Source organism: Hippoglossus stenolepis, chromosome 6, assembly GCF_022539355.2.
Source record: "Hippoglossus stenolepis isolate QCI-W04-F060 chromosome 6, HSTE1.2, whole genome shotgun sequence".
Taxonomy (NCBI): domain Eukaryota; kingdom Metazoa; phylum Chordata; class Actinopteri; order Pleuronectiformes; family Pleuronectidae; genus Hippoglossus; species Hippoglossus stenolepis.
The window spans coordinates 24,829,713-24,851,113 of record NC_061488.1 but is presented as its reverse complement, the minus strand read 5'-3'; the positions used below and the strand labels follow the sequence as shown (position 1 = coordinate 24,851,113).

The window sequence follows — 21,401 nt, the reverse complement described above, 5'->3', positions numbered from 1 at the left end:
GTGCGTCCTTTGCGCGTGACGTCAGAGCGTCAGCTGGCCGAGTGTTTACATCCAGCAGTTGTGTTTGTGACGGATCCTCCTCTTGCTCCTCTTCCTCCTGTGTGCACCAGCAGCAGCTGAGAGGAGAAGCAGCGCAGACAGACAACACCTCCTCCTCTCCTCAGGTAGGACTGCGGCTCGCTGCGGGGCCGCAGGAGAAGCCGCGGGTTCGCTCGTTTTTAACAGCGACGCAACTCCGCCGTCTCCATTTCTCCTCTCGCCAGCGTCGAGGACAATGCGGTAGTTACCGACGGCGTTGACCTTGCCGCGGTGTGCCAGTGGGCGAGCGGGTGTACCGTGTTGTTTCTAGAGGCTCGCAGAGCTCCGCAGTGTGTTTTGTGCTTGTTGTTCACACTGGATCACCTGCATGGCGCAGACCGCCGCGGCCGCAGCGCGGAGCGGGCTGTGGACGTGTGTGGTTAAACCATGACTGTATATGAAGAGGGTTGCACTGATGCACAGCTCCACGCGGACTCCACTTAGCGACCACGTCAGCGACAGAACAGACGTGGAAACCTCGTGAAACCATAAATGAACTGCAAAGCTCTGATCTTAGTGTTTACAGGAAGTGTGTTCCCTAGTAAACCTCTCAGTTTGTCACAGAGCCACTCACAGCGCCCCCTGCAGGCATCCTGTGCTAATACTATCCTAAAGAAGCAGCAGGGGGCTCATGCTGGATTTCTTTCCTCCTGGAAATGAGCACATCTTAAATCCCATTAAGATGCCCATATTCACTAATATAATATATACCTTCGACCAGAGTGAGGACATAAAAAAAGAAACCTCAGAGAGCTCAGGTGAGGGATCCCTCAGGACGGACAGAGGTGCAATAGATGTCACGTGTAGCAGAGCACATCAACACAATAACAATATTTACAACATTCATGAGAAAAAATGTGTCGAACATAAATTGAGAGGTGTATCAATGTTTGAAGTATCTATACACAAGAAAAACTGAGGTGAAGGGAGCAGCAATGACAATTGTAATATAGAAGTATTGCCAATAGTTATATCTAAGCAGTCTAGATTTAATCATAATTCACAATCAGCGACCTACGATAGCACAAAGACTCCAGGGAGAAGGTCAAGTCAGTAACATGTGTGACATCAATGTGCCTGGCATTCTAGGCCTATAGCAGCATGACTAAGATCTGCTCCAAAACAGACATGAACTAGCTCTAACTGTTCGCTCTATCAAAAAGAAAACTTTTAAGACAACTCAAACATAGAGAGGGTGTCTGCCTCCTGAACTGAAACTGGGGGATGATTCCACAGGAGAGGAGCTTGATAGCTAAAGGCTCTTGCTCCTACTCTACTTTTAGAGACTTTAGGGACAACACGTACGCCTGAATTCTGGGAGTGCGGTGCTCCAGTGACATGCTGCTTCAACTCATCCAAGTGCCTTCAGAGGCAGCAGGAGGTCCAGACATTTAAATGCTCATAGAGCTTTGTTCTTTTACAGCCCCATGGCTGTGGCCAGCATTTGGCCGCCCTGGGATCTCTGTCTGTGGTGTTGCTTTTGACACGCCTCTGAACCACAGCTACAGCAGCAGTCATACCTGCAGCTTTGCTCTGCCACCAAAAGCCTTCTTTAGGCCTCCAGATTTGGCTGAACCGGTGCACCCAGTGAGCCTTGTGCCGTTAATAATGTCAATCTCAACCACTTCATGGTGTTTGTCTAATCAGAAATGTATGTGCGTTTTAAGTTATTGTTATGTAGTTCTTTATGAATATGTTAAAGGTTAAAGGAGACATGTGGAAATTTGAGGAGTGCAACAAATGAATGTTTTCAGTATTGAACTGAATAGTGATTAGTGAATAGTGAAGTTTTGAAGTGAAAAAAGCAGATTACAATTTAATTGTGTTCGTGCCCAGGGTGATGTCTTCATACTGATCAAAACCTTTAGGTGTTTCATTTTCTGAGAAAAAGCTCTGAAAAGGATGTGAACAGTCTTCGGATTTACGTGCTGTACAGTAACATCTGCTTCTCACAACGTGTGTGAGTGGGTGAGTTTGTGAGTGGGTGAGTGTGTGAGTGAGTGTGACAACATTTTGTGTTCCCTGGTTCCTGTGCGGGTCGCAGAATGGTCGTCACTGTGGGATAGTAAACCTTCTCTTTGTCTTCAGTCAGGATGGGTGGAGCTGTGAGTGCCGGCGAGGACAACGATGACCTGATTGACAACCTGAAGGAGGCTTATTACATCCGCTCCGACCTGGTGGAGCGAGCTTTTCGAGCCATCGACCGGGCGGACTATTACCTGGAAGAATACCGGGACAACGCTTACAAGGTGAGCAAATTTGAAAAGAAACCACCACACACACGGTCCTCTGGTTTGTGGTAAAACTCTGGTTTTGTTATTCGTCACTGGTTATTCATGATGTTTTTAAAGGGAACAGCTGTGGTGAGTTTTGATTGGCTGTAAGATTTTATCGGTGTTAATGGAAGCGTATACTATTGTGCTGGTTAGGACTTGGCATGGCGCCATGGAAACATCCACTTGTCGGCTCCGTGTATCTACTCTGAGGTGATGGAGGCTCTGGATCTGCACCCCGGCCTCTCCTTCCTCAACCTGGGCAGTGGGACTGGCTACCTCAGCACCATGGTTGGCCTCATTCTGGGTATGTTCAGTATCCTTTATTTCAACTTCATTCATTTACAGGGTTTTTTATAGCTTGACAAAGTGGACCCACCCCCCCACCCCCACCCTCTCAGAGCTTAAGTTTTGGTGTAAGTAAATAGGAAGTATGATGGTGATATCAGGGAGTTGGCTGTGGGTTATCTATGCTAACATTCAGTCAAGCTGGCACCATTGAAAGTATGTGGAGTTATTAACGGACACGGCTGCTGCTGCTGCTGCTTGTTAAATCTTGTGCAGTGTCACTGGCCCCCTGCACAGCTGGTATTAACATGTGGTTTTTGTGATCTGATCACAAGTGGACAGCTCTCAGGGCTTTCGTTCACACCTGGCATTAAAATGTGGTCCCACATGTGTCTCGTGATCGGATCTCAGATTGGATCTCACTTCACCTTTTCAGGAAGACCAAGTTACGTAGTTTTTACCCAGTCTGAGTACAAATGTGTGTGTGTGCGTGCGTGCTCTTGTACAGCTATCTTTGTGAAGACCAGTTTGAGTCTACTACCTACGGCGTGAGGACATTTTGGGAAAGGGAGGACCTTTTGGCCGGTCCTCACTTTGTGACCTGCCTTTAATGGACTATTTGGGGGTTAAGACATTTGGGTTAGGGTTAGAATCAAAGCTGTCCACTTGAGATCACATCACAAAAACCACATGTTAATACCAGGTGTGTACAGGGTCTCTGTCTCGTGTCTCCGCCGTCACAGTTTAAAAAGCTAGGTCTAGTGTGTAACTGAAGGTTACAGGTATACACTGGTGCACTGAGCATTGGGCACTATTTTTCAATTTTCCAATATAATTCCAGTTGATTTGCCAATAGTAATATTTTTGCCAATAATGAGGCTGAACCTGCAAGTTAGTTCTGCAGTCAGCTAGAGTTCTCCACAGCCACGGTCCACATGACATCTCGTAAACTCTACCTCCACGTCACCTTCCAGCATTAGGCTCTGAGAGCCCATTCAGACCTGGTATTAACATCTGTCCTGAGTGATCCAATCACAAGTGGACAGTACATGTGTGAACGCATCTGAATGCGTCCTGAGATCCGATCCCTCGGTCGCTTGAAGTTGGTCTGGGCCACGTGGCCACGTTCTCGTGAGGTCTCGACCTTAGTGAATGAGTGAAGAAGTGCCTTGAGATAATGTATGTTGTGATTTTGTGCGATACAAATGAAATTGAATTGAATTCTTACAGCTGTGTAAACACAAATGCGTCCTGGGCCACATATGAAGGTCCGCCTACTCAGCTGCCGTCCTCTGACCTACTACAGTTCCACAATGAATCAAATGTATTTTTATGCTTCTCAGTCTCCAAACAGCGACAGACCACGTCCACAATTTCAGCACTGTCAACCGCATAATGATTCACATTTTCTTTCAAATGGGTAAAATTGTAGTCCATAGCAGAGCTGTACACAGCTCATTGATTAATTCAGCCCCTCCTGACTTTGCTCGTTCTCTTGCTTGCAGCAACACACACACAGACACACAAACACAGTGACAATGGACACATCTGTAAACTCAAGCTAGGTAAAAACAACATTATTCAAATGACATACATGATTGTCTGCATATAGAGCAAGATCCAATCCCAAGTGGTCACAGGTGACACATTCAGGACATGTTATTTACTAACGTACAAATTTGGAGCTGTCCACTTGTGACTGGATCTCTCAGGATGGAGCCTGTATGCCTCTCTTCGTTTGCTATTTCCACTATGTTGCATTAATGTAGTGTATGTGGTTTATTTTTTTATGTGAAATTGTCTTGAACCAGGACTGCCTGGAAGAAGAGATCTTGTATCTCACTGAGACCTTCGAGGCAAAATCAAGGATTCAAAAAATTATGATTATAGTAAAATATATTTCAAACTCCACTGGCACAGGCCAGCACACTGGCTGCATTTGTGTTTGTAGCAGACTGGCCTCAGCGTGCACGAGTACTTGAAATGATAGATGTCTGTAAAAAAAATTGTAAATCTGAAAAAGAAATTGTTGTACAATTTGATTAATATAAATAGAAGACAGACCTGGTATTACCATCCGTCCTGAGAGATCCCAAGTGGTCAGTGCTAAGTACAGGTTTGAATGCACCTAAATGCATCCTGGGCCACATATATAGGACCAACTACTCAGATGATTTTCCTGACCTGCTTCAGTTTAAACCTCTATGGTTTAAACATATTGTTATGCTTCTCAGTGTCCATACATTGATTTGTTTTTAGCCCCGACACAATTTCTTTCTTTACAGCTGCACACATTCATTCATATAACCTCTTGTGACGCCGCTTGCACTCTTTCTCTCTCACACACACACACACACACACACACACACACACACACACACACACACACCAACATTGTCATCAGACACATTTGTAAACTCAAACTGAGTAAAAACAACATCATTTGGTCTTCATGAACACAACAGTAGTCTTTATTTGTCTATAGAGCGGGGAAGAGAGATCGGATCACAAATGGTCACAGGAGACAGGAGAACAGACAAACTTTAAGCTGACCACTTGTGATTCACGCCTTAAACAAAACTAAGAGCATAATCACTCATAACATACAAGCATGTCTTTGTGTCCATGTTAATGTGGTTAAAATAAAACTGTGGACTGTGTTGTGCCAACAGGACCTTTTGGGGTGAACCACGGCATCGAGCTGCACGCAGATGTGATCGAGTACGCTTACCAGAAGCTCGACTCCTTCATCAAAACCAGCGATAGCTTTGACAAGTAGGTCTCCGTATTTTTTTTTTTTCCCTTTTTTTTTTTTACTGGTGTGTTTAGTGTTTTCCATTGTTCCTGTGTCTCTATTTAGGTTTGAGTTCTGTGAGCCGTCCTTTGTTGTGGGCAACTGTCTGGAGATTCCTCCAGAGAGCCGTCAGTATGACAGGGTGTACTGCGGTGCTGGGGTGCAGAAGGAGCACGAGGATTACATGAAGAACCTGCTAAAGTTGGGGGGCATCCTGGTGATGCCTCTTGAGGAAAAGGTTGGTGTACCCCTCTCCCCGCAGCAGATTGTTAACATGTGTGTCAAAGTGATAACTGCTTAAAGTCCCCCTTGAATTTAATCAAGCTGCAGCAAATTTCACACTCCGGAGCAGGACCGGCGGCACTTCTGCAGCTCTTGGCGAAAAATAATTATACCGCCCCTCTATTTGCAACGTACCATACCAGCAACTGTCTTGTTGCGTTGTACTGCGGAGGTAGTTTTTACCGTAACCGACGGTGGTTCATCATCCTTACTAACACTCTCGGGATCAGTGTTGTGCCAGTTCACACTTAAAATGAACTAGTTCATGTTCATAGTTCATTTAAAATAAATTTGAACTATGTATCCAGCACGATACAAACCAACCTTCTGATCCTGAAGCAGCAGTGGACCAGAGAGAAACTCTGTATTTTCACTTTGTTCGTCAACTAAGTCACTTACCGGCTGCTTCCCGTTAACGCTCCCCTGATCTCACTGTGGGTGTCGCTCTGAGCGAGTAAGTGGGGGCGGCGCCCCGTGGGTCTGTGTGTGTGTGTGCTGTCTAGGAGGACACATGTTTTCTCTCACTCCTGGTATTTCACATGATGGCCTATATGATGACAAAAAAAACTTTAGCGGCGTTCACTCAAGCGAGAGTGTTGACGTTCATCATTTGTAAATTGATTCGTTCAGTTCAGCGTTCACAAAAAATATGAACGCGTTCATGCACAACACTGCCCGGGATCAATATATTTTAACAATGAACCCCTCTGATTTTGGAATGCTTTCCAGATTTATTTTTTCTTCTCAAAGAAAATAAACTTAAATAATCTTAAATTGAATCGACCACTGGCTCTTTAGAGCTGGGGGTGGGAGGCGGTGAAAGAGTCGGCTGCAGGTGCAGCGTGATTGACTCCTCAGCAATTCAGCCAAAGTGCCTAGGCAATTGTCTAGTTCGCCTATATGGACGCGCATGAGCTGTCTCTCAACTCAGTGGCCGCATCCTTTATCGCCCGGTCGGGTTTCTTATTGCATCAGCAGCTTGTCCCGCCCTTACAGCCGTCGCCTAGCAACCGAGCTACAGACAAAAAGTTGTTTGGTTGAGTACTAACATGTAAAACTTAATTATTTTTGACTTTTTCATCACGTTTCCTGCCACCATTACCTCTGAAACAGTTACATTTTCGGGGAAATCAGTGAAAATGTTGAAAACACTCTCTCTATACTCTAATGTTTAAGAAAGAAAAATCTTGGATTCCCCCAACGATCCAGATCTGCAAAACAATGTATTGGGTTCTTCCCTGACCCATACCACATCCTTCCACCAAGTTTCGTTCCGTTCAGCTGTTTAACGTAAGCTGCATTCAGGATTGGGTCCAGGCTTTTTACTGTCTCGTGTGTGCCCCTCAGCACAGACCGTCAGTAGGCAATCACTCTGTTGGTTGGTGAATGTATTGTATATCTACTTCATTAGAGAAATCTGTGAAGAGTGAACATTTCATAAAATCACACAATCTGTAGGACTGGCCTGAAAAGTAGTCGATGAATGTCTTCAAGATCAGAATCTTCAGATCGTCCACACCTATATTATTGTTATTTTCTCTTTGATATGTGTTTCTCTTTTTAATATGTTATTGGCTTTTATTGTTGTTATATTTTGTGGACCGCACTTAAAGTCTGTAAAACTTGTGGGACTGACGGACTTATTGGAGCACACACACTGATGATATGGACTCTAAATGCAAAGCAGTTTTTGAAGTCTGTGGAACAAATCAACTGAGAAAATAATTCAATTAAAAGGTTTCATCCTGTCGTATTTTCTGCAGTTGACCAAGATCACCCGTACGGGGGCGAACAGCTGGGAGACCAAGAAGATCATCTCTGTGTCCTTTGCTCCTCTGGTGCTGCCTAAACACAGCACAAATGGCAAACCCAAGACTGTCCCCCTGCGTGAGTCTCATTTCAAGCTTTATTTAAATTAAGACTACAGCTAATTATGAATATCATGACATCTGTTATTCACTCCTGGGTTTTGTTTTCTGCTTTCTTCTGGTTCTCAACTTCGCAGCCAGGTATGAGGTACGGACGTTACAGGAGCTGGCTCGTATCTGCATCCGCCACACCCTCAGAGTGACCACAGATGGAGGAGACAACCAGTCACGTGGCCAGGGCTCCTCTTTCAGCGTGGGTCGGGGTCTGGCAGTGGCTGGACTCCATAAGTACGGCCCTCGCTTCAAGCGCCGACGCGTCCACCGGCGCCACTGCAACATCCAGGTGGTCACTCCCCTGGACAGCAACAACAACCAGGGAGGGAGAGTGGCAGACGAGGAGGAGGGGGCGGGGGAGAGGGAGGCAAGGCGGCAGGCGAGAGGGAGCAGGAGGGGGTTGAGGGGAGCGGTGGCGGAAGAAGAGGAGACGGTCGTGGAGGAAGACGAGGAGGAGGAAGAGGAGGAGCAGGAGGAGGAGGAGAAGGAGACCGGGGAGCTCCTGCGACCCCAGCCGGTCGTGAACATCCTTAGGGAGAGGATACTGGGCCTGCCACTGCCCGAGCCTCTGAAGATGTACCTGCTGTTCTACAGGGAGAAATGAGCCACAGATCTGGAGTCCAGAGAACAACCCAGCAGGAGCTGAAGCCTCTGTTACAGCCCCACCCCCGCCTGCACAAGGCAGGACAACATGCCCCCTACCCTACTGACACCTAGCCCCACTATGGGTCTCTCTCTCTTTCACCTGTCTCCATCATCCATTTTCTGTCCATGTTTCCGCTCTGCCTCCCGCTGTTCTTTACCTCGATTAGTACACCTTAAAGAGTCAGTTACTGTGTCCAGTGGAGGGGGAGGGGTGGGGGGTGGGGGGATGCTATGCTACTCTGGGAATAGAAATGAAATAGGAAATAAGTACGTACACGGTTTTCTGAATTAGCTCTGCAGCTCTTTGTAACTCATTTAGTAATCAATCACTGCCTGACAGCAGCTCGACAGCCCACAGTAGCCTGAGTGTCCTCCGCTTATAAGAGGGGAAGTCAGTGGTGCTGAGGGGGAGCTCCATCATTGTCTACAGTATTGGAGCAGACATTGCTACAGAGTTCAAACGCTGCAGCAACAGACAGAAAGAGCAGCTGTCCCCCGAGCTGGATGTTGATTGTACAAGGTGTGTGGAAGCGGCTCTGTCCACAGGAGGAGGTGCTGTAATGTCACCTAATGGGTCTTGGTGTCATTTTTGAACAGAAAGATGTAGAGTAGTGTAAGGCTCAAGTTTTGTGGGCTAAGAAAATGTGCATTCAAAGTTTGGAGGATGTGAAAAGTGATTTTTCTCTTTTGACTTTATTGAAGCTGCAGCTCGTGACCACGATGGTGTGGCAGTTGTGATTATTTCCAGTGATTTCAAAAACAAAAAAGAGGGAGCTTTGCCTCGAGCCCTCTTCACTTAGATCGTCTGCTTTTCGAAGGCGTCGCTTCAAGCATTTCATGAGACCAGTTAACATAACAGAAGGTTGAGTTTTCCCTTTTTCTATGCACGTGTTTCATTGTACGGACGTCCAAATCCTTGCGTGTCCCACTGTTTTTCTCTACATCCCAATGTGTTCTCTTAAAGGTAAGAGAATGACCACAAAAGATTGCTTACTCACTTATATTCCAATCTACATACAGTAAATAAACCAGCATGACAAGAACACATAATTGTTTTTGATGATGACAGTGTCCAAGTTTTCTCTCACTGTGCTCACCCATTTTTCTTTTTTTGTAAAATCTTGATTTTTGAATTTTTTGGACTTGAAGTGTCGTGTACATTTTGTAAATGTGTGTATGTTTTGTTCTGTGAAACGCGAAAAACATGAAGATACTTTGACAGATAGTACAAGTATCATTTAATTAATATTTTCTCTTGTAGTTTATAGTTCGATGGGGCATTATTCCTTTGTACCTTTTTGCTTTTGTACAAAAGTTTCCATTCCCTTCTGTGCCAAACTGAAGTTGCATGGACTAAATTCTTGAAGAGTGAATTCTTGAGGACACAGCAAAACAATAGGAAGTCCTTCATTTGAAGAGAGAAGCTGACAGTTTGTTGGTGTCTTATCATTTCTAAAAACTGCTCCACCACCACTCAAACCACCTGTCGATGTTCTTGCGAAGCATCAGATTTCTCCCATTTAAAAGTTTGTATGCGTGTTGAATAGCAGAGTGATCTTTGCACCCTGTTATCATTAACATGTGGATGTGACAGGAGGGATTTGAAATACATGCAGCTGTATATCGCTCAAATACCCAACATGGAATGGGAGGATTGAGTCCAGAAAACAGGCCTGAGAGTAACATCATGCTTCACTGCTGCTGGGGCGTGTATTTAAACCATTCCCTTTTCAACATTGGTACCATTAATGTTTGGTTGTTGTGCAGTTGTATTTCTTTGCTGAATGTAAACGATCATGATATTTTTTGCACTAAACAAGGTTTTGGTGCAAATGGCTTGTTTTTAAAACTGAGCTGTATGATTGAGCTGATAATAAACTCCATTATATAAAAGAACGTGTAGGTGGAAATGAACTCATGAGTTTAGTGAAGGCCCCAGCTGCTGTTTTCAGTATTGATCCATTCACACATATTGTCTCCTCTTGGTCTAACACAAGAAAATAAGCCTCAGAAGATTTATAAATGTGGGTGTGAAAATGAATGTTACTTAAGGAAACTATTGGAATCAGTACAATAGACCACTGGCAGATGTGACATGTGCATTATCATGAGGACGGAGCTGCTGCACGGTTGTGAGTGAGACTTCTCGTTGAGCGATGTGTAATGTTGCCAGCAAAGAACCAGATAAACAATTCACTTACACACCCACATTTATAACACAGGGCCCAGGTTGAAAAATACCAGACTTCCCCTTTAAGGCCTTTTTTGGTTTCCAGAGAGAATGTTCTAGGGCACTTAAGTCTCTCTCACTGGAAGGAAAAGTAATCAATAAGCCAGTCAAGATAAAACATGTGGTTTATGTGATTTGTGATCTGGACATCCGGAAGTGGACAGCTCTGAGTGCATGCGTTCATACCTGGAATTAAATTATGGCACCACATGCGTCTCATGATCAGATCTCAGATCAGATCTCACCTCCCAGCTCTGTTCAAACAAACACGTACGTCATATCTGTTCATGAAGAACAACCTATGTTGTTTTTACCCAGTCTGAGTACACAAGTGTGTCCAATATCACCATGTGTGTGTCCAATATCACTGTGTGTGTGTGTGTGTGTGTTGGCAAGAGTGAGCGAGAGAGAGGAGTCAGGAGAGTCTGCGCTGTGTAGAAATATTTGATTGACCACCTCAGAATGTGGTCTGGCGGGATCGGATCACTATCCGATCGGAGTGCTTTCCCACCTGTACTTAGAGCTGTCCACTTGTGATCGGATCGCAAAACCACACGTTAATACCAGGTGTGTGCGGGGTCACAGAGGTGAAGCAGAGGTTTCCTCGTGTCTGAAGCTGGGCCTGTGACCTGAGCATGGATCATCTGTCACCCATTAACCAGACGCTTCAGATTCAACAGGGGCAGTTTGCTGGACAGAAGGCAGCCCAACCAGTGCACACATCAATCAATAACACCGATGAATCATGGAAAAACTAAAACAGTGACATCACATCCGGTGATATAGCTTTTAAACAAGAAAACTCAAGATGTTTGAAAGGACGATGTGTATCTCAAAGTGTTGCCTTCGGGGGGACCAAAGACGGCCAGTCTGGAAAAGCATATAGGTTGATAAACCTATAGTTTTGTTTTTAATAGGCAAAGGTTATGAGCCAAAATACACCAGCTGTGGAACATGATTTCGATTTCAAATGACAGGTTATTTTTCATCTTTTCCCCACAAAGAGAAAAAATAACTTGTGACAAATCTTCAACCACATGATGAAAACCAACCAAGCAGCTACATTGAAAGCTTTCCATGCAGATTAATGACACGGTAAACATAACATCAGGAAACATTAGCCGCTGTGCTAACATGCTGGAAAAGTCGTTATTGTAACCAAATCTACAAACCTTATGGAATTCCATCAGCTGTCACAGACGTCTTCTACTCGTCTGGTTTCTTCTCTGTGTATTTATTAGCCGGATCAACATTTGGAGCCGGTACTGTCGAATCTACTACAGCCTTTTCGCTTGTGTGTTACTTATATATCGTCCCGCCTGCTGATGACGTAGAAAGTGGTGTTGTAGTTCCTGGGGAAGATTTCCTAGCCCTCCCCCTTGTGGCTTGGGTTGGAGGGGACACTTCATATCAATGGGTAGGGCCCAGAGAGAGGAATTGGGACAGGCCCTCTCTGTGCCTTAGAGATGACCCTCACTTTATACAGGTGCCCATTCATTAAGGGAGCACCAGTAACCCCAACCTCACAGCAACACTTTTTTTCAAAATGAAAAACTGGTCACACCAGTTGAGAATTGTGCATCAGACTCACGATCTGTCATCTGCAAATTTAATGGCAAAATCTTGAAACAAAAGTCAATTTCAAATGACTAGAAATTCCATATTTTAATTATAAATGTAAACAAAAGCATGCAAATAAAAATTCATCAACTTTCTGATTTTCTTCCCCCATGTAACCCCTGACGTTATGTCAGATTAGCAGCAGTTCCGTTTACAGCAACACAGGAAATGTTGGGGTGATTTCTTTTTTGCTAACTACCTCCAGTCTACATCCTTAGTGTCTTTCAAACACCTCTGGGGAGAGTCCGGGGTCACAAGTCCCTGGTACTGATACTTTGGGGTCAGGGGCTTAAAGGTTTAGGGAACACATGTGTTAAGAAGTCAGGGAGCCAAATGTGTGTAATAAAATCCATGTTAACATTAGTTAAGAGCCTTTGGAAAAGAACATGTGGCTGAATACAATTAAAAGCTTTAATATTATGTTCAGGGGTTTTCCTTACAAAGGACACGAGGGCCATAGTTTGACCTCATTGTTAAGAAAGTCATCATCTAAGAAATACATACTGCCATCTAATAATTGAGTTGTCTTTAAAAATCTAAAAGGAACTAAACATGTAAAAGACAGAAGTGCAGCAGCAACCGTCATTTGGCTACAAAAGCATAATCAGCATGAAAGTTGGTCACTTAAATCTTATGGAAGAAATAATAAAGCTCGAAAAATAAAACAATCTATTTTACAGAAATACCAGGATAAAAATAAAAATATATATCTACATCTGTATATATAAAATTAAGTATTACAATAAGTAATACACACACACACACACTGACACACAGTTAGTGACAAGTGCAGCACAGCTGTCTTGTCTGTGTGTCTTTCAAGTCAAAACCTTGAGAGAGGACATCAAAAGCCAAACCAAGCACACATCTGGCAAGACATGAAGAAAAAGAACTGCATTGAAGATACTGCAGTCCATCAAGAGTGGGATTCTAGCACCCCTTCAGTTTTTTCTTATACATTAAGAACACTGTAAGTGTGAAATTTCAGACATTCATAGCAGCTAATAGCAGTGTGGAGTGATGTGAGGCTTCAGGCGTGGCTGCTGTCCTGGTGTTGTATTGGCTCACACTCAGGATGAGTGGGTTTAAATGTCCAAAGGAAAAAGCTCATGACAACAGTTAATAGTGGTGTGGCTACAGTTAAAACCTACAAAGCAGCATTAGTATTAAAGTTTTCTGTAACGTTTACAGAATCCCAGATTCTGTAGTAAAAATAAAAAAAATAGACTAAAACCAAACCCATTCTCTCAAAGTTGAGTCCAAGTGGAAAGGTGCACGAGAGAGGTTGTGGCAGAAGCGGTCACTTGGGCACCAGGCCGCGGCATTGTGGGTAAAGAGGAGGTCCTGGACTGGAGGGGCTGAAAGGAGACGTTGGGGTGCTCGACATCTTACCAGTTCTGGGTCGACTGAGTGACAGAGAGCAAAAACAGAGAGGTGAACAGATTGTGGGTGTTCAAGAATTTTTAACGCCACTATATACTATATATGTATATATATATATATAAAACATTACATCTGTACACCATTGGGAGAGTCGGGCCTGGTTCGTTCCACACATACTTCCTTCTCTCTCCAAGCAGTACCAGAGGTCAGGTTATAGATAAAGGACCAACCAACAGTACATTGTAGTGTCTACGTTTAGTGACTTTCATATCTAACTCAGATGCTCCAGACAGAGAGGCACCAACTTCAACTCTTTTGCCTATTTCACCAGTGGCAAGACGTAAGGACACAATGTGATTTAGGATTGCATACTTTAGACTTAACTATCCAATAGGATGTGAACACCTACATGTAACATAAAGAGTGACAGCAATTCTAGCCATTCATGGATGTGCTGTTAGAATGGGTGCTACAAGTAGAGGAAGATATGGGGAAGCTGTGGGAGACATCTTCAGACTTGGGGGTGATAATTGCTCCTGTTACTCTGTTAGTGTTTGTATATTGTTTCACCTTCTGGTCTCCTTGATGCATCAAGTCCACATTAAAATCTTCTGCATAAGACATCAGCTGCTGCCTGAGTTCAACTTTCACCAGCTTCCACAAAACTTCCATAACAGTGGGAATAACAGCAAAGGTCAAGAATCTAAACATTTGGACTTTTAATAAACGTGTTCTATGGTTTATTTTGTTTCCAGACAAAAAACTAATTATCCAAGATCCAGCCAAACTACAGGACAATACAGTAAGCTATTTTGTAATGTTGTGATTTGGTGCTACACACAAATTGAACTGAATTGAAAATTGAATTATTAAACAAGTACAACACGTGGTATTGGCAGCTGAAGGAGAGCCTACAGGTGACAGTTAACTTACCCAGACTTTGGTTTCTTGAGGCTGGAGATGGCACTGGCTGGTGGGGTTGGTCCTAAACTGCTGTAAAAGCCTAAGGCATCTACCTGGATCTCATCCTCATCCCTGAGAGCGTCCCTCAGAGCTGCTGCCACCGTTGGGGCGATTACCGGCTCCTGATAGTCTATAGTCGTCCGTGTTGGAAGGTCCATGTCCAGTATCTGGATGTTTTCAGCCTGGGGGCAGAGAAGCACAAAATATACGTACATTTTTGTATTCGCAATGCACATTTTTTAATTACAAGGATACATTTTTACATGTTCAAACAGCAGCATAAAACAGTAGAACATGAGGATTCACAGCATCACTCACCTGCAGCGGCTGTGAACAATACCAACAGGTCTACATAACGTTTCTTGTTACCTAGACACTCACTCATTTCCTTGCTTGTTTTTTACACTTCTCATAACAACATTAAGACCTTTAACTCAGTATCTTGTGATGTTGCTTCATAGTGGAGCTGTGCTGAACTCTTTGCCTCTGATTATAAACTTATGTATATGAAATTCACGTCTAACTATGCTGTTAAAGTTGCCTTGCAGTGTGAGGTTTGTATCGATTGTCTGCACATGTAGGTTCAGCCCTTGTGGTGTAACCTGTGAAACATGAGACGAGGATGACGAATGTACACTCAGTGTGTCTGTGGGTTTTTTATGCGTAGAGACATTGAATATGTTCATCAGTGAAACAGGTGAAGAGAAAGTGCTGCTTACTTTGTATCTCGTGTCAGGCTTCATCATCATGGCCACACGAGCGTGGTGACAGAGAGGCCTCCTGTAACCCACTGCAGACAGAGGCCTGGTCCTCATCCGCTGATCACTGAAGCAGACACACAGAGTGAATTTGACATTAGGGCTGGGCAATATGACATAATGAAATGATAGAAAAACATCTATCATTTCATATTTCGCTCTGTTGTTTATTGCACTGTGCCACAAATCACTTTACGTAAAAACATGCTAGGAATATTGTGTAACCTACTCCTCTAGACGTGTAATGGGCTGCATTTTCCAGTGCTCATCCTCTTCATCAATATAAGCTCTGCTGACTATTTTGCTCCTCTCCTCTTGGGGAATGAAGTTCTCAATGATCAGATGTCTGAAAGACAACAGACAAGCAGTTAGCAGGAGACAGTAAGAGACAAGATGGCAAGCAGAGAATGACAGCAAGACACAAACACTCAGATGTGTGTTTGTGACTTAGTTTAACCTCATATTCATTAATAATGACAGTGACATATTTTAAAGGAAAATCTGGTTGAACAGAACTCGTTCCTAAGTATTCAACCGCACAACTTTGTTCCTGTGTGTGTTCTCTCCTGGAGCAGGACAGATTGTGTTCATCATGGATATAATGCTGATGGCCAACAGAATGATATGCAAGCTCCTTACTTGAGTTTGAGGTCCCTGGTGAGCTCATTCTGGGTCTGTTCCAGCTCCTGACGCTCTCTGATGTGTGCCTCCTGGATGTCGTGGATTTCTGCCTTCACTGCCTGCAGCTTGGCAAACAGCTGAAGCACAAAGGAGGATTGAAACCAGGGTTTCCATGATGAGAAGTATATTCAGTCTTACATTACATTATATTGTATTTAGCTTATGCTTTTATCCAAAGCAACTACATTAGGTGCATTCAATGACTTAGAATTTGGCTTAAACAGTGACTGAGGAGTTTTCTGTCAATTAATCATTGTTGGACCAAGAGAATAAGAAGAGGATAGAGAGAGAACAAAGAACTGTGAGGGGGCTTCATCAAGTAATCACGTTTTTCCCGGACCGGATTCATCACTATGAGAGGTTGATTATATAAAAGAATTGCATAGCTTCTTTATGATCCCAGAGCCTGAAGGTAAAGTAACACACACACACACACACACGCACGCACGCACACACGCACGCTCTCTCTGTCTGTCTCTCTCTCTCTCTCTCTCTCAGACTCAGCTGACGTCTCTACTCGCTACAGTTTAAATGTTGTATGAAATAACACTTATCATCACATAATGATCGATACTTTTATTAATGAGCTAAATCTTTTTTCAGAGCAGTGCATTCATCAACTTGCTCTTTTCCTCACACACACGTTTGGCTTGACGCGGTTGGCGCAGTGCGAATGATAGAGACACAGAAAGGAGCAGTACATTACGGACAGAGCAGCTCAATTTCTTTCATTGTCTGCATAGACCACCTACTGTGTGGGGTCTATGTTGGCAGTGACCTAAGCTTTTACAAAGAATGAATATTTATATTTGTGATTACAGTGGCCAGGACTGGAGATGCATGCAGAAAAGTGAGTGTGAGTGGACAGGAACAACAGTAGGTTGGAGCTGATACCTTTTTCAGCTTCTTGGTTTTGATGTCGACCTCCTGCTGCAAAGAAGTGTAGGTCTCCTTCAGCTCCAGAGTCTCCTCGTCACGACTCTCCATCTGTTGCTGCATCTCTCGCTCTCTGTGTTTCTGCAAACACACATTTTAAACTTTAGACCATAGTGCTCTGTGTGATCAGGCTACACAGCGGTCCCTGACTGAAAGGGAGCTTGTTATGTTGTCCTCATGTTGTCCATTTTACACACGAGAAGAGACAGTAGAAAGAAAAATAGTCACTGTGAAAAAAATAATGCCACAGGAAGAGACAACAAGGAAGAAGACTGACGATTACATGAGTGTTATTGAGAAAGTACATATTTCACAAGTCAATCAGGGAATGCTTTTACTTGAGCCAAGTGTAACTACAAGAACTATCGGCGGCACTGCTATCACCATGTAAGTATTTTTTCCCCCTGACTGTTGTCATGTTGGTGACAAACTACACAAAGGATCTCAGACCAGGTGTATATGAGGCTTAACTAAGCTCTTGTTAAAACATGCAATTAACCCCACCATTCCATTGAAACATCAACATTATCATCCCACCAAGGTCTCGTAATGTTGCATCATTGTTTTACTGTAGAGCCATATTCCTAAATTTTGTGTCAGTGTGAATGTGAGTGTGAATGTGTCTTTCCAGGGTGTACTCCACCTCTCGCCCAATGTCAGCTGGGTTTGACCGCAGGCCTTCTTGTAACCTGCCATCACACTGTTGTTGACTTGAGACCTTCACACAGTTTACCACTACTTTTCAGATGTTTCACATACCTGTTCAGCGATTTCATGCCTCCTCTGCTGCAGCATTTTCTGTTGCTCATTGGTGTGATCCACTATGTTCTTCCCCCCAACCAGAAGCTTACTCTCCATTGCCTGGATGAGGAAGAATAAATTGATGAGAACACTTCAGATCACACAGGATATAAAAGGCAATTCCATCTCACGAGCAGAACAACATACAACATACAGATCCACTGGCCTGTGTGTGTACATTTTAGATGAATCTAGTAGTTGTTGCATCTGATGAAAATCTAATTTGTCATGTTAAGGCAACAGTAACATTCTAGCTGGACAGAAACACACCCTGTCTAGAAAAGTCTGCCTACCTTAACTTTAGCTGTAAGCATCTCTCCAGCCTCCCTCTCCCTCCTCAAGTCTTCCATTTTCTTCTCCTTCTTCTTTAGCAGTCGAACTTTCTCCTCAGCCACCAGACTGTGATCCTCCATGATGGCCTTCCTCTCTCTCTCCAGCTTCTCCTGCTGCTCCCCCCAGTAATCTCCTTTGTCATCTCCATCTTCATCATCATCCTCCTCTGTCTCTCCTTCCAGATCCTCACCATCGCTCCCTTCCCCAGCTCTCCTCCTTTGCTTACTCTTCTTTTTTCCCCCTGAGCGCTTCTGCAGCTGCCCCTTCAACCTGGCGATCTCCTCCTGAAACTCCCTCAGTAGTGCATCCTTGGGGTCCTCATTGATGCGTGGTTTATTCTTGATGTTCTTTGCCCTGTTGGAGTAGCGCAGTGTTGTCAAGGTCTCCTCCATGTTGTAGGATGCCGGCCCAATGTTGGCAACCATGACGGTGCAGGCGTTGCCCCCCAGGGAGTCCTGCAGCAGACGGGTGAGTTTTGAATCTCGGTATGGGATGTGGCTGCTCCTGCCATCCACCAGAGCTGATATGACGTTCCCCAGAGCAGAAAGTGACAGGTTGATCTTTGTGGCTTCTTTAAGCCTCTCCCCCTGAGCGCCAGTCTTGGCCTGCCTTTCGCTGCCAGCTAAATCGACCAAGTTCAGTTTGCCCACTCTGATATGGTTCTCCCCGTCCACACCCAACTCACTGCACTCAACAGTGATGACAAAAATGGCGTGAGATCGGGAGCTGTGTTCATTCATGTTTGTAGAACCCACAGAACGATTCTGGTTGCCCACATTCATGACATGCTCGATCTCTCGCACACTCTTGGTGACGAATGACGACAGGTCTTTGACATAAACGCCCGTGTCAGGCCTCTCCCTCAGCTCAAGGCGATGGGCTTGGTTCTTGGAAAGCAAGTCTTTGACCTCCTCTTGGTAAATTTCAAGATATGATGCTCTCACCAGGTACTGCTGATTCTGGGATCGTGAGATGTGTGTGAAGATGTGCTCAAAGGAGTTAGGGATCACCCCTCTCTTCTCTGGATCATTTCTCACCCCCTCCATTGTGTACGTCTTCCCTGTACCCGTCTGCCCATAGGCAAAGATGGTCCCATTGAAGCCAAGAAGAACTGAATCCACCAGTGGCCTGAAGGTTTCATCGTACAGATCTATTTGTTTGGAGTTCCAGTCGTAGACTGAATCAAAAGTGAAGACTTTGGGACTTTCGCTGGCTGAAGCTTCTCTGTGGTTCCTGACAACAATTTGGCCCAGTTTCACATCCACAGAGACGACCCTTTCAAATTTGTTTGCCTGTTCTTTTTCATTCATTGGGCGACATCGGACCACCACCTTCACTGTCTCAGGACTCTTGCTCTTGGACATGGTGAGGATCTGCAGCTCACACGTCTTCCAAGTGCAGTGTCAGGAACAGTTGGCCTGTAGAAATGCCCTCATCAGAATCTGCTGGAGAAGACACATGCAATGCTTAGTACCAACCTTCCATGACAACCTCGATAAAACACACTCTTACATACAAACTGGAAAACCTGCTTAAACTCAGCAACGCTAAACTATGAATAGACTTTAGCCCTGACATCTCTCCTGATGCTAACACCTGTGTTGCAGGTCAACATGTCCCTGGTTTGAAACACTTCTCTATGATACTGAGCATAGCATTAGAACTGGTGAGGTTGGTCTTAGTCATTAAACAGGAATTAGCTCCATGTCCATGACAGTGGTGAACAGCAGCATTAGCACACTGCTCTGGCTATTGAATGCCTCCACCCTAATTTAGCTCAAGTTAGCCGGTTAACCTGCAGCTACAAGCTGCTATGTAAACGACTCTATGGTGGAAGTTCAGGTTGTGAAGTGACAGCCTCTATGGGGACTTCACCAGCCGGAACATGTCGATAACCAACGCGTTTTACAGAACCTGTCCAACTGATGCTAGCACAGCAGCGGGTCAGCTAACCGACGTTAGCTAATGCCAACGACAACCGACAACGAGACCACAAGACCGGCCTAGCAACGGCAAACACAGCGGTAACCTCCGCTACAAGTCTGCTAGCATTACCTGGCTAACGCTAGTGGCGAGGACCAACATGGGTTCAACACGTCACCCAACAAAAAGTAAAAACTCGTTGGACTCGTGAAACCAAAGCGACACAAACACAACTTCACAGCACAGACACACACAGGTCGTGTAGCGTTCAGAGGAGAAGAACGTGAGCTAATCCATAACTCCCAGTCACCGCTGCTCATCATACTGTGCTGGGCTGGGTTGCCAGGTTCACCCACCACATCCCCCAACATAGACACTTGTGAAAAACATTAAACCAAGTAAATATTAGTGTCCAGACGCAGTATATATATATTACAATTAATTAAATAGTAATATTAAACTTCTTATTACATTTATACATGCAAACATATATACATACAAGCTCACATGCATGCATTATGAACAATACAAATTCCAAGTATTCTAACTTATCTGGCAACCGAGCGTCTCCCAGCTTGTCCCACGGGGCTGAGTATATCCTTCGGAGAGTGAGGAAAGCCAACACCACCCATTATGACACACTGCATCACTGTCTGGTACAGAAACTGTAAAGTTGCAGGCCTGACTCTGCAGAGGGAAGTGACAACGCAGAAAAAACATCATAGGTGTCTCTCCCTCTCCACAATAGCAAACATATACCAGGTGTGTCAGAGAGGCCCACAACATAATGGCAGACCCCTCTCCCCCCTGCCACCACCTCTTTGCACCTGTGCCATCTGTGAGGATCATGAAGTATGGTTAGGAGGCTGCAGAGTATCCGGGCAAAGTCTGTCAGACTCTAACAGCTTTCCCCCCCAAGCCACCGGAGCTCTAAACACACTCCAGATCAAGCCCCCCTCTTCGCCTGCCAGCATCACAGGACTGAACCAACCAACGTGCACTTTCTGTCTTAGGGTTGATTACCATAGAAGTACCTTCTTATCATCTGATTTGACCGTTTTTCTATTATCAATTATTATTTGTGTCTTGAGTGAGTGCACACTGTCCTTGTGTGACTCTTTCTGTTTTTATACATGTTGACTGAGAACAGTATTTCGCTCCTATGGTTCTTCCTCTTCTTCAAAATTGGCCTGTATTGATATGCGATAAGTGGACAGCTCAGGTGTGAACGCTCCGGATCTATGTCCGATCTGAGTGCGTTCACACCTGTACTGAGAGCTGTCCACTTAAGATCGGATCACATAAAACTCTGAATCTGAATGAGATGAGCCACCGAATTTGGACCTGAAGGAATTTCCATTCGTGTCTCTCTACACTAATCTGGATGTGAGTCCAGATTAAGGTTAACCCTAACCCTACACTGTCAATATCAAATAAAGCAGAATGACCTGAACAAAATAATCTAATAAGATTTGCACAAATTAACCATGA

At 44.4% G+C, this 21,401-nt stretch overlaps 2 protein-coding genes across 6 annotated transcripts; one reads left to right on the top strand and one right to left on the bottom strand.

Moving 5' to 3' along the window:
- LOC118110432 (protein-L-isoaspartate O-methyltransferase domain-containing protein 2) lies at positions 1 to 10,178 on the top strand. The gene is made up of 7 exons (XM_035158159.2): positions 1 to 164; positions 2,167 to 2,327; positions 2,508 to 2,658; positions 5,312 to 5,414; positions 5,500 to 5,671; positions 7,479 to 7,602; positions 7,721 to 10,178. Exons 2-7 carry the CDS (start codon positions 2,172 to 2,174, stop codon positions 8,239 to 8,241), a joined length of 1,227 nt encoding a protein of 408 aa, XP_035014050.1. The 5' UTR covers positions 1 to 164; positions 2,167 to 2,171; the 3' UTR covers positions 8,242 to 10,178.
- Positions 10,179 to 12,079: 1,901 nt separating this feature from the next.
- Positions 12,080 to 20,261, bottom strand: LOC118110428 (kinesin-like protein KIF3B). 5 transcript variants are annotated; one of them, XM_035158148.2, is made up of 9 exons: positions 20,043 to 20,261; positions 17,948 to 19,432; positions 17,613 to 17,714; positions 16,812 to 16,934; positions 15,876 to 15,994; positions 15,466 to 15,582; positions 15,198 to 15,303; positions 14,449 to 14,660; positions 12,080 to 13,538 (listed from the first exon to the last, which is right to left on the bottom strand). In XM_035158148.2, exons 2-9 carry the CDS (start codon positions 19,349 to 19,351, stop codon positions 13,433 to 13,435), a joined length of 2,289 nt encoding a protein of 762 aa, XP_035014039.1. In that variant the 5' UTR covers positions 19,352 to 19,432; positions 20,043 to 20,261; the 3' UTR covers positions 12,080 to 13,432. The 5 variants fall into 5 exon arrangements, with proteins under 5 accessions (XP_035014039.1, XP_035014038.1, XP_035014040.1 ...); XM_035158147.2 differs by having other exon boundaries at positions 17,948 to 19,429; XM_035158149.2 differs by having other exon boundaries at positions 17,948 to 19,429; positions 20,165 to 20,257.
- Positions 20,262 to 21,401: the final 1,140 nt, after the last annotated feature.